General features: G+C 37.2%; 1 protein-coding gene across 2 annotated transcripts; it reads left to right on the top strand.

Annotated features, from left to right (window-relative positions):
- Positions 1-4,516: 4,516 nt before the first annotated feature.
- On the top strand, positions 4,517-14,720 carry atad1b (ATPase family AAA domain containing 1b). Of its 2 annotated transcripts, none has more exons than XM_088915866.1 (10): positions 4,517-4,859; positions 6,557-6,744; positions 7,143-7,241; positions 8,868-8,988; positions 9,179-9,379; positions 10,154-10,260; positions 10,878-10,967; positions 11,854-11,904; positions 12,091-12,227; positions 12,522-14,720. In XM_088915866.1, the coding sequence occupies exons 2-10, from the start codon at positions 6,571-6,573 to the stop codon at positions 12,640-12,642; spliced, it is 1,101 nt and encodes a 366-aa protein (XP_088771992.1). In that variant the 5' UTR covers positions 4,517-4,859; positions 6,557-6,570; the 3' UTR covers positions 12,643-14,720. The 2 variants fall into 2 exon arrangements, with proteins under 2 accessions (XP_088771992.1, XP_088771991.1); XM_088915865.1 differs by having other exon boundaries at positions 4,787-4,859; positions 6,554-6,744.
- Positions 14,721-14,725: the final 5 nt, after the last annotated feature.

Below are 14,725 nucleotides of genomic sequence, written 5' to 3' on the forward strand. Positions count from 1 at the left end.
ATTAGGAGACCAGGGATTTGCTGACATACGTAAAAACGCCCAATTGTTTCTGAAGTCTATCAGAGATAATTATTACAAGCGTCTGCGAAGTGTTCTGTGTGAGCGACGAACAAAAAAATTACATAATAACAAAAATAAATGGCAACAATGAAAAAAAAATCACAGATAACTTAGCTAGCAGTGACACCCAGAACAACTTGTAAAGTGCTTACGCAAGCAAGAAAAGTAAAATCAGATCAAGTAAGCCAGTCCAAGCCAGGCGTGTCACTTAGTAGCACACACAGTCATCTGTGACACTGTCTTCCAGCATATAATATTTAAGTCCAAAAAATAAAATAGAGACATGAACGTAGACATCTACAGTCCGAGGTCCAAGAGAAATGCTTTAAAAGCACATACTCGTTATTTGGGTTTTTTTGTAGAACGTTCTAGTGAACGACATAGGGGTAAAGACTTATGCCATGGCGCCACCTTTCAGGTTATACTGGAATGACACGTTGAAACAAGACCGGCTGCTTTTTCCTGTCCTGGAGTTTGACGGGGTCAAGAATCTCACTGGTTTGACGTGTTCAAGACTGTTAAGCAATGTGGGAACGTTATCTCCTGACGTTTTTAGCTAAATATGTGTAAAACGCTAGTCCCAGCACTTGTTTAGAGCACAAATAAAATATGTTAAGGTCCTTACTGTGATTGAAGAGACTTTGGCTTAATTTTGAGATTTGTTTTCAATTGTTTCTTTTGGCATTGTATTGTTATTTTTTTATAGCTAGAGAAAGAAAACATAAATAAACCAGTGAATGTTTTAGATCTGCATTCGCCTACAGTATTTATTATCTGAGGTGAAAACACCATTACTCCATGTTCCTTGGTTACAATAACTTATACATGCAAGATTAAGGTTTGTGCTGTTGGTATGCGGTTTGCTTGGGGTTAGTGTTAGGATGGGAATACTTTATATGTCAAATATATCAAATATAAGGGGTTACATCATGGGAATCATGCAGACAACAGCTAAACACGCAAAAATTAATCTCAGAAAAGTTTAATCCAATTGTTCAGTAATGTTTATTACTTTTAGAACAGTTGGACTTAAACAATCCTTTTTTTTGTTGAGAATTGGTTATTGCAAACAAACTGAAAGAATTTATAATTCCATATTCCATCCTTGGCTTTTCTGAAAAAAAAACTGAGTCTAACAAGCTGATAACTCATTTTTGCTCACATAGTGAGATGGGAGTATTTGTAGGCTAACACAAATCCATGTGACATTATAACTTTTAAATAAAAAACAATGATTCTCAAAAACTGTCATTCAAGAATGTAACTCACAACATTTAAATTGATTTCCAATACCACCTAAAAGACCTTTATCAAATTTAGCTGAGACCTGAAAAAAAAAATGGTACTGTATGTAAATGCAATACCAATTCACTAATACACAGGAAACACCCTGACCTTGTGAAAGCCCTGCAGGTAGGCAAAAAAGTTGGAAAACCCTGTTGATAGAAGAGCTTTCTGAATTATCAAGGACGGTTTCCCAAGCTTTAGAGTGCAGGCAAACATGACCTTGATACGAATATGGATGAAAGCATTGTTTTACATGCTCAGCTGGTATGTTCTTTCTGAGTTTCCCATCTGAAGAAATTCAGAACTCCTAATTACATGGAAAGGAGCGCCGAGAAACTTGTTTTTCAAATACTTGTTTTAGGTTTTGCAAATCAAGTGTACAGACAAATCACCAAATAAAGTGGAAAGGCATTTATACATCTTCATAATTCTCTAATATGCATTATGGGACTGTAGACCTCACTGATGAACATAAAAAAACCCCAAACAAGACGAGGTCATTCAACCCATCAAGCCCATTTGGTAGTAGATAATCCAAAGGTCTCAGCCAGACATTTTTGAATGAAGTCAGGTTATTGGCTGCAACGGCTTGTTCCAGGCTTTGCAAGAGGGATATCCAAAGGTATGAAAAACATGTCAAAAATCCACAAGAAACTATGAAGGACAAAATGTTTTCCATAGAGAACACAAAACATGTTTTGCATATAGACACAACTCATAGGGATCTTAATGTATATATGTGTAAGGTTGATACTATAACATTTCTTTTTTTTGCATGTTCAGTAAATCATCTGAGACAGCTATGACTGACTAAGGCAATACTACAACTCACCTGTTCATGTCTAGACATGTCTAGATCTTCTCTATTATTTTCATAGCCACTATAGGCCACTTAATTGAAGGTTATTAGCCTGGGTACAAGAAAAGTTCTAATTGAAGGTCATATTTGACACTTATGTATTAAGCAGCAAAAATTCTTTTAATGTTATCTAATAAGATCAAAACCATCAGAACTTGTATCTGTATTAAATGCAGGTCAAGCTCAGTGCATTTTGTGAACAGCTGCTGTTAAGTATTTTCTGTGCTCTCTCAGCTCTTAGAAGAAATTATATTCAAACCCTGAAAGAGAAACAAAATGATCTATGATTTAGATGCAAAGCTTTTCAGACTATATTTTTAGATTGGCTCTTCATCTTATTTAGGAAAAGCTGAATATAAGCCATATCAGTACTTTGAAAAATAACCAGACTGAGAGATAGTTGTTGAGTCCCAGTGGAACAAATGGGGAAAATGTATCATTAATCATTACCCACCCCTAATAGGGAATTGCGTGGTTTGGTATTGGCAGTGTCAAAATGGGAAGATTGACTGTTTTGACTAAATTTGTGGATTTCTTTAAATCTCTGATTAGCAAAGAAAAGGAAACTCATGTTAACATTTGCATTTTTCTTTCCACTTTATTTGTAAAAAATTCTAATACAGATTATACAGTGGCTGTTTTCCTCTGTAATCATCATTTCAGTGCATAGTAAATACTCAAAGTACAATTAGTGTATTTAAATGGGATTACCTGGAGCACCATGGCTCAGATGACCTGATCCTCAGGAAAGCTTATTGGAAATATTTTTATTCTATAAGGCCTTCCTATCATTCCTATCATTGGGGACTGAGAAGGCATTGCATTGAGTGAATTACAGTATATCTCTGACATGAAATCTCTTTATTGTCACTTTATTGATTTGAACCTTGTAAAACCTTTAACACCTGGCTTTAAAATTGGTTTACATGCATCATATTATATAAAACCATTTCTATTTATGAATACGTGTCAGTTATCTTAAAATATTAAGTTTCCATGAAATTGTCTGGACTTTTCTTCTGTGTAGTCATCCAGTAAACAGTTAAAGGAAATGCCATTGAGAAGTTCCCTCATCATACATGGTCTTGTATGGTAAGGGTTGTGGCAACCTTTAGCAGAAGCTGAGAGATCACAAGGCAGGACCATACCCTGATCAGCCCACTGCAGGGCACACACAAGAATGACTTAGAGTTAACCACTATCAGCATGTTTTGGGGGAAATGCCAGGAGAACAGGAGCTCTTGCAGAAGGCAGAACATGTAAACTCCACACAGAAGGCGGAATCAAACCCAGAACCGCAACAGCTGAAGAGAAGAAAAAGTTCACCAAGCATGTCACAGTGCTGCCTAAGCTCAGAACACACTGGTTATTTTTTTGTTTGTGAACAATTATGCCATAATGTGACTTTTCTGCTTAAATACATTGACTGATTTCCATGTGACTAGCAGGTTCAGAAAAGATATGTCAACACCACAGCAGGAACATGTATATTGTGTATGTATATTGTACAACATCTAACTCACTTATGTAAATGTTCAGATAGTCATACTTTGATTTTCTTCAAGAATGTGTGGTATACAATGAAAAATTAAATAATCTTATAGATCAAAACTGAATTATTATATGTAGTATATACACTATATTGCTATATATTATATAGTATCAGTAAAATAGTTCAGATTTTATATTTATATTTACAAAACGTGAATAACTGTATCATATTGTTGTATCATGTACTGTATGTGTATGAATGCGCATATACTGTATATGAAGGAACAAGTAAAGGTTTATTCCGTGCTGAAAAGAAAAGAGACACCGCTTTGGCTGTGGAGCCTTCTTCAGGTGTCTGTATATGAATGTACTGTATGTGCATAATATGTATGAATATATCTACTGTATATGAATGCTATGCTCCAATTATAGTTTTTCCTGATTTTTAAAACCTGTGACCAGTAGAGTTTGAAGAGCTCAGACTTTATTTCGGCACACTCCAAGCATATACGTCTGTACTGATAGTCAGTAGCTAAACATGGGCAACACATTTTTTAAATTAATGCAATTCTACATTTAAATAGTCGAGATGAAAACGTCATCTGTTTCTTATGTTCTTTACAAAATGTAAGTGAATTGAGGGGAGGTGGGTTTCGTATTTGAACTTCAGATCTACAGGTGACGTAAATAATTATAGTATAATTTATACTTTAAACAGTCTGATTTAAGCGTTTCAGCTCTCTCAAACGGACACGTTGTGATATTACTACCCCCTTGCGGATTAATCTGCCATCGTGGGAGTCTTCGGTTTGAACTCTCGTTCCATCACAAGGTAGAAAGAACCGCAGCTGTATTTCTACATCACCGCGTGATTGTTTAAACTATAAGACGAAAATGACAGATCCACGATCCAAGATCCAGCCAAAGATGTGAGATGATTAAGTTAACTCGTGCTTGAAATCGACTAAAACCACATCCATAATTGCAAACATGTATTTTTTCCTAACAGCGTAAGGCACTGATACATAGAGGAACGTTTTAAAACAGTTCATGGGTTCCGTCAGAGCAGTAACTGCTGTGACACCATTCTCATGGAGTGTGTCTTTTATTTTCACTTCCTGGATCTGGAAGAGTGGATGAGGTGATATAGAGTAACGTGGAGGTGAGTATGTTATTCAACAATACTACAATTTCCATGCCATTAAATTAGTTTAAATTACAATTGCATATTTTATTTTACAAATAACACTGAAGACATTAAGTAATTCACTTTTTTCGAGCTTTTTCTGGATGAAAAAGACGAGAAGGTCGTGTCTCAAAGTAAAAGGTTGAAGTCAGGCCGTGGTAGTGATAAATTAAAGTGTAAGGTTTTCATCTTAGAAAAAAAGTGTTTTATAGTAAGTGTGATTTTTATAGTAAGTGAAATTTTGTTAACGCAAGCAGAATATCCATTTTAACAGTAATGGCTTCGATTAGTTTTTTTGTACATTGCCTTATTTATTATTTTTATGCAATTTGGGAGGAAAAGCATAGATCATTTTTATATTCTGTCAGTTCCAGAATCCGAATATATAGTATTTCTTCTAGATAAGCACCATTTGGAAATTGTATTCTCTTTTTATTGAAAATAAAAATAGAATTGTATGTTTGTGCAGCAGGCGGCCTAGTTCCTTTGGTGTATTTGAAATGCTTTAGCCTTGGCAGGTCAAGTCGTCCAAGATCTTTCAAGTGGACTTTTTATTTGTTATAAAGCTGTCGTGCCAAATGACACCTTTCGCCGTGTTTCCCACAACAGTATTCCAGAGAATACCTCTGTATTATTACAGTCCAATCAGTACATATTAACTGATAAAGCCTTCTTCCCTTGAGCTGTCAAGACAGGAGACAGACCTTCAATAGAAATCGAAAAGGCACAGGAAGAGTAATCATTTTGATAAGCAGTATAGTGATTCTACTGGTTCAACGAATATTAATGTCATTTTAAAATTAATTATTTACCTTGTGACAAGTGTTAAATGTAATTTACTTTTTGTATCTGTAAAATGCAAAGGTGTTTAGAGTTTGTTGGCTCAGATGTGTGCAGGCCCAGACAAGCCTTATGTAAGCAGGAAAGCTAGTCTCTTGAAAAGAGAGGGTTAAGTACTAGAGCTGCTCCAGCCCTCAGGAGGTGAGAGCACAAGAAGCCACATGTCCAATTCTTAGTATATCTGTCTGAAATATTTTTATTTAAAACATAAGACAGGATACAAAGGAGAGGAGGCCATTCAGCCCATTCAGCCTTTTGGTAGTTAGTAGTTAATTGAGCCAAGTACCTGATTTAGCTTTTTCTTGACTGAAGCTTAAGTATCAACTACAGCCACATGGTTTGGTAGCTTGTTTCATACTCATGCATTCTTTTGGGTAATTTCATTTTCTTCTTTGGATAAAGAAGTGGATAAAGATGGCCTTTTTTGCACATTTAAATACACTTCTGTGTCATTATCACCTATGTCCTCTGGTTTGTGTTAGTTCATTTTGAAGAAGGCTGCTGGGCTGACTTTCTCAAAAAAAAAAGCCTTTGAGACTTTTGAATAATGTGCTTCATGCAAACATAGTACAGAGTAAATACAGAAATAGTTACTTGGTAAAATCAGTTCAGGTTTTAGAAATGGCAAATTTAGTCTTGAAGGAAATATTGTATCATTTTTCTTATGCAAGTGAAATTGTTTAAAAGAAGACATCTAATCGCTACAGGTCAGACAGTGTTGTGCTGTTTTTGTTTGATCAGTGTTGCCCTGCTTTGTGGGTCAGAATCAGTGACTTAATTTGGAATTTGGTTTGTGACAGATATAACATTTTATTTTTCTGTTCTCTCAGCAGGTCTGCAGAAGACAATGGTGTTGAAAGAGATTCCAGCTGAGAATTTAACCCGGCCTCTGGGCCGCAATGAAGTAATCGGCTTGCTTTTCCGTCTGACAATATTTGGTACAGTGACCTACTTTACCATCAAATGGATGGTAGATGCAATTGATCCTACAAGGAAGCAGAAAGTTGAAGCACAGAAGCAGGTATGGTGATAAAGTACAAGAATGAGTGACAAAGCAGAGCAGTACACTAGCTGGTTTTTATTTTAATTTGAGCATATTCTGCTCCAAGAGTAGCTACATATCCAGTAGAATTAATACTTCCAAAAACTGTAAGTAAAATAATTATATGTGCAGGCAGAATTCCTACTCGATCCAAGCTTAAGAACCCTGGTTGTTCCTCATGTGCTGGGCATTGCTGGTTTAATAGAATTGTTGGGTAAGGCTTTTTCTGTCACTAGAATGAAACTATAGAAGGGAGTGGCAGAAAGAATGGTAATTCACTATAGCTGTCTTATCCACCTTGTGTAATCATTAAAACCAATTTCCCTGACAAACCGAAACTCCTGATTCTATTGTTGGCCTGTCTTTTGCTCTTGCAGGCAGAAAAGCTCATGAAACAGATTGGTGTGAAGAATGTGAAACTTTCAGAATATGAAATGAGCATTGCTGCTCATTTGGTTGACCCATTGAGTATGCAGGTGAGTGACTGTAGGAATTGAGCAAGATGTTATCTGGGAAAACTCCCTTTAAACTTCAGACATTTTAGTCTCAACAGGTAGCTCCTCACCAGCAGCTATATCACCTTGCAACTCCCAACTCGCAGCCTACCGAAGCTAAGCAGCTGTGAGCTTGGTCAGTACCTGGATGGTAGTGTTGCTGCTGGAAGAGGTGTTAGTGGGGCCAGTAGAGGGCGCTCACCCTCAGGTCTGTGAGTCCTAATGCCACAGTATAGTGACAGGGACAATATGCTGTAAAAAGGGCACCCTCCTTCGGATGAGACATAAAACCGATGTCCTGACTCTCCGTGATCATTAAAAATCCTAGGGTGTTTCTTGAAAAGAGAGGGATGTTACCAGTCATGGCCTCCTAATAATCCCCAATCTATGAATTATTTTTTTTGCTAAGTAAAACTATCTCAGAACCCCATGACATTGATTGCTTTCCCCTTTATTTTATATAATGTGATCTTTGTAGAAGTGTAAGAGGGACGAGATGTCTGTTTTGTGAAGATTTGCAGATCAATATATAACTGTAGAAATGTCCGCAGGAGTCAGATCTGCTTGGGAGAATTCATAAGTGGAATGCGCCCTATAGAATATATTCAGGCGCATTTCTGATATAAAACATTTTCCTAAGGATTTTGGCATCATTGTACTTGTTTTTTGACATTTTGCCACTCTCGTGGCTGGCATGTTCATGTACTTAAACACACATTCAGCACAGCAGAAGATTTATATGGTGAGATTTGTAAATCGTTGCCTCTTTGTGGATGATTTTGGTATTGCTCTGTAACTCAAGATGGCTTCTGGACAGAGTTGGCAGAGGGCAGTGCTGTAAAGCAGGAGTTTTCTACCTTATTCAAAGGAAGAGGCCACCTGAGTTTTTCGAGTTAATCTGTGTACCTCTTGCTATGGGTTTTTGCAAAACAATGTGTATAAAACCATTTTCTGTGTATATATAAGTACAAGTAGGAAATAAAGTATGTAGCTTATACAAACGTTTTTATTCTTTCAGTTAGAAATGATGACTGCAATGTGCTATTTTTCCCTGTAATAGTCCCTACGAACATTATTATAAGTTAAGGTGTTTAAAGTTCGTTTTGTACAACTGTCAACATACAGTGCAGTAGGTTAACACATTATTGTGTACAAAAGGGTTTTATGTTTGAATTGGAACAAGTAAAGGTTTATTCCCTCCTGAAAAGGTGCAAAGGTGAAGGCTCCACAGCTGAAATGTTGTCTCTTTTCTTTTCAGCATGAAATAAACCTTTACTTGTTCCATTGCAGCCTACGAATGCTGACGCAGCTACCTACTTGATCTTCTATGTTTGAAGTGTTTGTGGCCACATGCTCTGCAGCACTTTGCAAAGAAACAACTGTAAAAGTGGGAAGTAGTGAGGAGCACAGATCCCCCTTCAGAAGATCACTCTTTTTACCATTTCTTTACCTTTGAAAGGAAAAAAACATTGTTGTCATATCAGGTTTATCAGATGCAAAGCTTAATGGCAGGGTTTTATTAGTATAAGTAAATATATCCCTCTTATCTCATCAGGTATTTGAACAGAAGTGTTGTTGGTCATCACTTAAATAATCATCTGTTTTCAGATCACTTGGAGTGACATAGCTGGCTTGGATGATGTCATCACTGAACTGAAAGATACAGTTATACTTCCCATCCAGAAGAGGCACTTATTTGAGGGATCAAGGTTACTGCAGCCCCCAAAAGGTGGGACGAGAATAGTTAGAAGATCTTACGCGTTCCTTCTTTTGTTGTGTGATGCGTGTTTACGGTAGCATATTGTTTGTTGGTTGTGAGTCATTCCTTTTTGTTTGCCATGTAAGACTGCAGAGTCTCTTCTTTTACAGTGTGAGTTTGTCTGGCATTCATTTTTCTCCCTCCTCGGGTCATTCTCCAGGTGTGCTGCTGTATGGCCCTCCAGGCTGTGGCAAGACACTGATTGCTAAAGCCACAGCCAAGGAGGCAGGCTTTCGCTTCATAAATCTGCAGCCCTCCACTCTCACTGACAAGTGGTATGGAGAGTCCCAGAAACTTGCCGCTGCTGTTTTCTCCCTGGCAGTCAAGCTCCAGCCTTCCATCATCTTTATTGATGAGATTGGTAAGCGATACTTGTTCTTGGCGTGTTACTTTAATTAAGAAATCAGAAAATTAAGGGCAGGCAGTCACAATTTACTGTGATCTTGTACGCATTCTTATTTTCTTTGAGGCAAAAAATAACTTTGCCCCTTACGCTGCCAAAGGCTGTTCAGTAGATGGCGTGTTGTATTCTGTTTTAACCTGAACAAGAGGTTCAATTTAATATACTGAACACTCTAAACACCATGAACTGGTGTATTTAATATATACAAGGTGACCTCGCTTCACAAGACACTTCAGGTTACAGGTCTCATGTGGAGCTCTCAAGGAAGTAGTTGATTTTGTTCTGGTTGCCAGGTTCATGATGTCTGACGTCAGTGGATGAGGCTGGACACAATCTTTAAAACAAAATCCTAGTAACCTTTTTGTTTTAGATTTCCTTTCTTTGTTTTTGTGTACTATATTACATCGTCTTGTTGGTTAACGCTGGACTGATTCCATGACTGTAAGTGTGATAACTAAAGCAGTCACTGGTTTTCAAAGTTTTTTTTTGTTTCAAAAGGAAGCTGTTTTGCTTTGGTCTGATAAAACATCAGATAATTACTGTAACAAACAAAACTAATATTGTTTAAATTCATTTCCAGTTACACTCTGCAGGCAAATTGAACCCCACTTCACTTCAGCTTCATAACACTGCACACTTTATTGATTTAGCAGGTCTGCGTCCGTTAGATAACATGGCGCAGGACAATGAGCATCTGCTTTTGAAATACTGCATCTTTGACCTCTCTTCCAGATTCCTTCCTGAGGAGCCGTTCCAGTTCGGATCATGAGGCCACAGCCATGATGAAAGCGCAGTTCATGAGTCTCTGGGATGGGCTAGACACGGATTTCCACTGCCAGGTGGATTCTTTGGACAGTTTGTAAACTAAATCCTTCCATGTGCCGCTGTGATTGTCAGTTTCTCAATAACATAGATTCTCTACTCCTCCAGCACTGGAGTGAATTCTGTTGCCTGAGCTCACTCTAGTGCTGGAGTTGTAGAGAATTTATGCTATTGGAGTTCCTGCACTGGAGAAACTGGTTTAGTAATAACTGATCTGACTTTTAATGAAAAAAAATAGTTTTTTGTTCAAATGACATGCTAATTAGCCTCCTAAGGCTTAATTTTAATGTCTCTGATGGGGAAACGTGACTCCATTCTGCCTGTTTTTCCTGATTGGCATTTTGCATAATACCAAATCGGAGATCAGATACTCGATACATGTGGCTGATAACTTTTGTTTAAACAAGTGTTTCTAATTGTAAATTTTTTTACCTTTGGAGAGCTTAATTTTAAATAACCACATACAGAGAATGTATGGCCAGCAATAAAGAAGATGATTAGCCTTACACTTTATTGGTCTGAATCTTTACCAGATATTTCAGTGTATGTACCTGCTCAGTTTTTGGGATGTCTTTAAGGTAGTCCTTAGAATGATGACACAGTTTAAAAATATTTCTTTTGTTCCACTTTATAGGTCATGGTAATGGGAGCCACCAATCGGCCTCAGGATCTGGATTCTGCTATACTGAGGAGGATGCCAACAAGATTTCACATCAATCAGCCAGTGAGTTGAGTGGGGATGCAAGTCTAGGGCTTTCTTCCCTGTAGATCACGGTTTACTGCAGGGCTGTCGGTAGCAGGTGGTTCAGTGCAGTGGGTTTTGTTCCAGACACGTTCTCCGTTACAGTGCTCCAGATTTGTTCCAACCCCTGATGGAGGAAAAATAAACCCCAAGTAACATAAGGGTTTACAGATTGGAGACTTTCTTTCTTTTTCATATTTATGACAAATGTGAATCTGCTTTGTGTAGCGTTATAATGATTACAGCATGACATTATTAGACACATTATCCAATTACACCCATTCTGCTGCATGATGTTGTTGTTCCTAGTACACTGGGGGAATTCATTATTCTGGTGGGGCATGAATTAGTTAGATAATTATCATACTTCTAACCAGACATAGGGGTGGTTTAAAGGTAACCACTTTTAATAAAGCAAAAGTCTTGTGTAATGATCTGTAGAAGACCTTAGGAAAAATCCTGTGTGAATAATTAGCTATTCCAAATAGCAGACTTTATTGAATGTCCTCCTGGAACAGTGTTTGAAACCCTTGGTTTAGTGGCTATCAGTCTTTCTTATTAAAGGAAATAAAGAGTTATCGGCATAGTTAAATGTTCTGTAGATGTACTTACCTTAATATTGGTTTATCATTAAAACATATTATGTTTTAAAATATCATTATTAAAACAATTTTGTGATTTTGTGAAATTGTTTCCTGACTGGTAAAATTTTTAAACGTTTTGCCTGTGTTTAGGGATACAGTTCTTAGACTAAGTGAGTAGACTTCAAAAGGTTCTCATAGCTCTCAGAATCTTTTGACAAATTTGCTAAATTGTAAGACGACCAAGTTTACTACAGCCATTTCAAGCTCTCTAATGTTCTTTTCAGAACTTTCGACAAAGGGAGGAAATCCTGAAACTCATTTTGGAAAATGAAAACGTAAGTGCTTGTTCTATATATCAAATCTGCTTCAGAGCAGTTGCTTAGAGGCAGGAAGCTCCCAGTTTTCTGTAGGTTTTGGTTTGATTTGATGTCAGAGCAATATATTTACCACAGGGGAGGGGACTCTTTTATCTGTGAGTCAGGCCACTGTGTGTTTTTAAAGAAGGCTTGGTTCTCTCATAGGTGGATGCTGTTGTTGACCTGCGGGAAGTTGCGAAGGACACCGATGGGTTCTCGGGAAGTGACCTTCGAGAGATGTGCAGGGATGCGGCCCTGTTGTGTGTGAGAGACTTTGTTCACAGCAGCACTGTTAATGACAGGTACAGTGCTATACCCTGCTATGGTTTCAGGCCCCAGCGGATAGGGCAGCAGTGAAAGACATGCATAAAACTCCCCTTCCTTGTTTTTCATTTCACTAAGGGTGACATTTTTAACTGGTAATATCTTTAAAATCTGCTTGAACTAAACATTGGCATTTGTTGTTTAGCCACCCTGTCATTTTTTTAGCTTTATGAAAGGTTTTTGTGCATATATAAATGTCATCCATTTATCGTAACATGAACTTAAATTAAAGTCCAGTTAACATGCCGGGTTCTTTTGGGGTTTTTTTGTAGTCAAGAAGAGGAGTTTATCCGACCTATCCACCAACAAGACCTCCAAAAGGCAATAGAAAAGATGAAGAAGTCAAAAAGTGCGGGAGTACAGAGCGTTCTGATGCATGCTGCCTTAGACTGAGGATCAACAGTGATGAGACTGGCCTGTGCCTGTGTAGGCACTGTACTCCACAGCAGCACGTCCTGGGAAAGGAGTGCAGTGGTCTGGGTGAGGGAAAGGACTACCATTGCTCATTTATTTTCAGTTTTTTGAAAAAAAAGAACTGGGACAACATTATCTGAGCATGAGCTAAATTTGCAGACTGAAGCCAAGGTAAACTAGTTTCTTGTTTCTTTGACAAGTTACAGTCCTCTTGAAATATGGGGTCCACTCTTACACCAGCATACCATAGAGGTAACGAACTTTTCTGCATTCTGTTCATTAAAAAAGTTATATGGAATGGGAATCTTTTTTCAGTTCCTTTTAAAAGATTTTTGTCTATAGATAAATATGCCATATATAGTACAACACAGTTTATAGGTAAAGGATTAGAAAATTGGAAATCTGTGTTATTTGCATGTCTATCAAAATAATCATCTTTCTAGTCGTTTGAAGGAAGCAAAGAATACAGGAGAAAGTCCAAGAGCCCACTGCTAAATACACTGAAGGTGTTACATTACTTTCCTGAATGTGCAAAACAGATATTTTATACTGCTTTTGTACAGGAGATTTGGTTTCAGGCATCTGTGGTGACTAAAAGATGTCAAATTAAACCGTGTGTAACAGATAGAGACTTTATGGTGTGCAGACAGACATGATTCAGATGCTGCTGAGTTTATGGCTCATTAGAGCATGGCCTTCTGTTCTTTTATCAACGCGAATACTTTCTATTATATGTTTAGTTAAATGAAATATTTTGCAAACTGCACTCTAATATATTTTTTATTTTAATGAGTAGAATAATTTCTTTACAAAACAGGTGAATTTTAATTTTAAACATTGTAAAGTTATCTTATTTTTTCTCTAGAATTAGCGACAATTGTTTTTAGTCTTTAGTTCATTTGTTGGCGCTTATTTGGCAACAATGTGAAGTTAGTTGCATACAGTTGAGTGCTGCAGTAGTGTTGTTCCCATGTTTAAAACATGGTTTCAATACACTCATTGCATTTTATGTTTGTGCAAGATTAGCTCTAGTTAACCTGACAAAAACATAAAGCACTGTTTCTACATAGAATGCACTGAAATTTATCAGGTCTAAAACTCAGATTGCAGAGCTGATGTCGATTTAAGTATTCACCATTCAAACAGATGTTGAAGAATATGATTCCAAATATTTCAGTGGCCGTTCTTCAGCAAAATTAAGGTGAATATTCTTTAGTCTGTAGAGCTTTGCTGCTGATCTAATAAAAGTTAAACCGTGCCCTTTCTTTTTTATAAGAACTAATAGAGGCATCAAAGAAAAAAGTTTAAAAACCCAATTCTTCCTAACTTACTACTCCCATAGGTGTGTCTATATGAATAATATTTTCAGATGCCATATAAGACTGTATTTCCTAAGTCATTCTATATCCAGGCCATATTTTCCCCCAGAATTAATCAGGTAAGAACAAAGTAATTTACCATACCACAACAGAATTTTGATTCCCTGATTCTATCATTCATTATGTGTACAGAGCTCCGATGTAATAAAAACAATTTTTCACGAAGAAGAAACAAGAGTGACACATATAAAAACAAAACAAAACAATGTAGTAGACAGAAACATCTTACCAGGCTTGCACAGTATGTGTTAGTAAAAGGCTGATATACCAGGGCTGTGCAAGTGTTGTAAGAATAATGGTCTATTACACTCTCTGTGGGTGCTTCTATTAATATGGATCACCAGTATCACAAAGTGTAAATGGAAGACTGTAGACTTAGACCAGTTTAAAATCCTTTGAGAATCTTGATCTTAGCGGAAGTTACGTCACAGATCCTCTTTTATACCAATCCAGTAGCACAGATCATAGCCCCTGAAAAAGTTGCAAAGACCTGGCAAAGTCCTTTCCATTTCCTGCACTGTCCCTAAACATGATCCATGTTTATCACACATAGGTTATTGAGCAATCTCTGGAATCTTGCTTGCGTACATCAACCAGAGGGTTGTGCCCCAGTCTTATGCCTACTTATATTTTGCCTGTGCTGTTTGTGCTTCTACAATAAACAAGATTTTATATTCAGACTT

Source organism: Atractosteus spatula, chromosome 5 (genome assembly GCF_055471065.1).
Source record: "Atractosteus spatula isolate fAtrSpa1 chromosome 5, fAtrSpa1.hap1, whole genome shotgun sequence".
Lineage (NCBI taxonomy): Eukaryota > Metazoa > Chordata > Actinopteri > Semionotiformes > Lepisosteidae > Atractosteus > Atractosteus spatula.

What these genes read in the sequence shown, in the direction of transcription:
- atad1b (XM_088915866.1), top strand. Translation starts at nt 6,571, where the DNA reads ATGGTGTTGAAAGAGATTCCAGCTGAGAATTTAACCCGGCCTCTGGGC. An exon ending in AAGTTGAAGCACAGAAGCAG is followed by an intron (nt 6,745 to 7,142) that starts GTATGGTGATAA and finishes TTGCTCTTGCAG; the next exon opens with GCAGAAAAGCTCATGAAACA. An exon ending in TCATTTTGGAAAATGAAAAC is followed by an intron (nt 11,905 to 12,090) that starts GTAAGTGCTTGT and finishes GTTCTCTCATAG; the next exon opens with GTGGATGCTGTTGTTGACCT.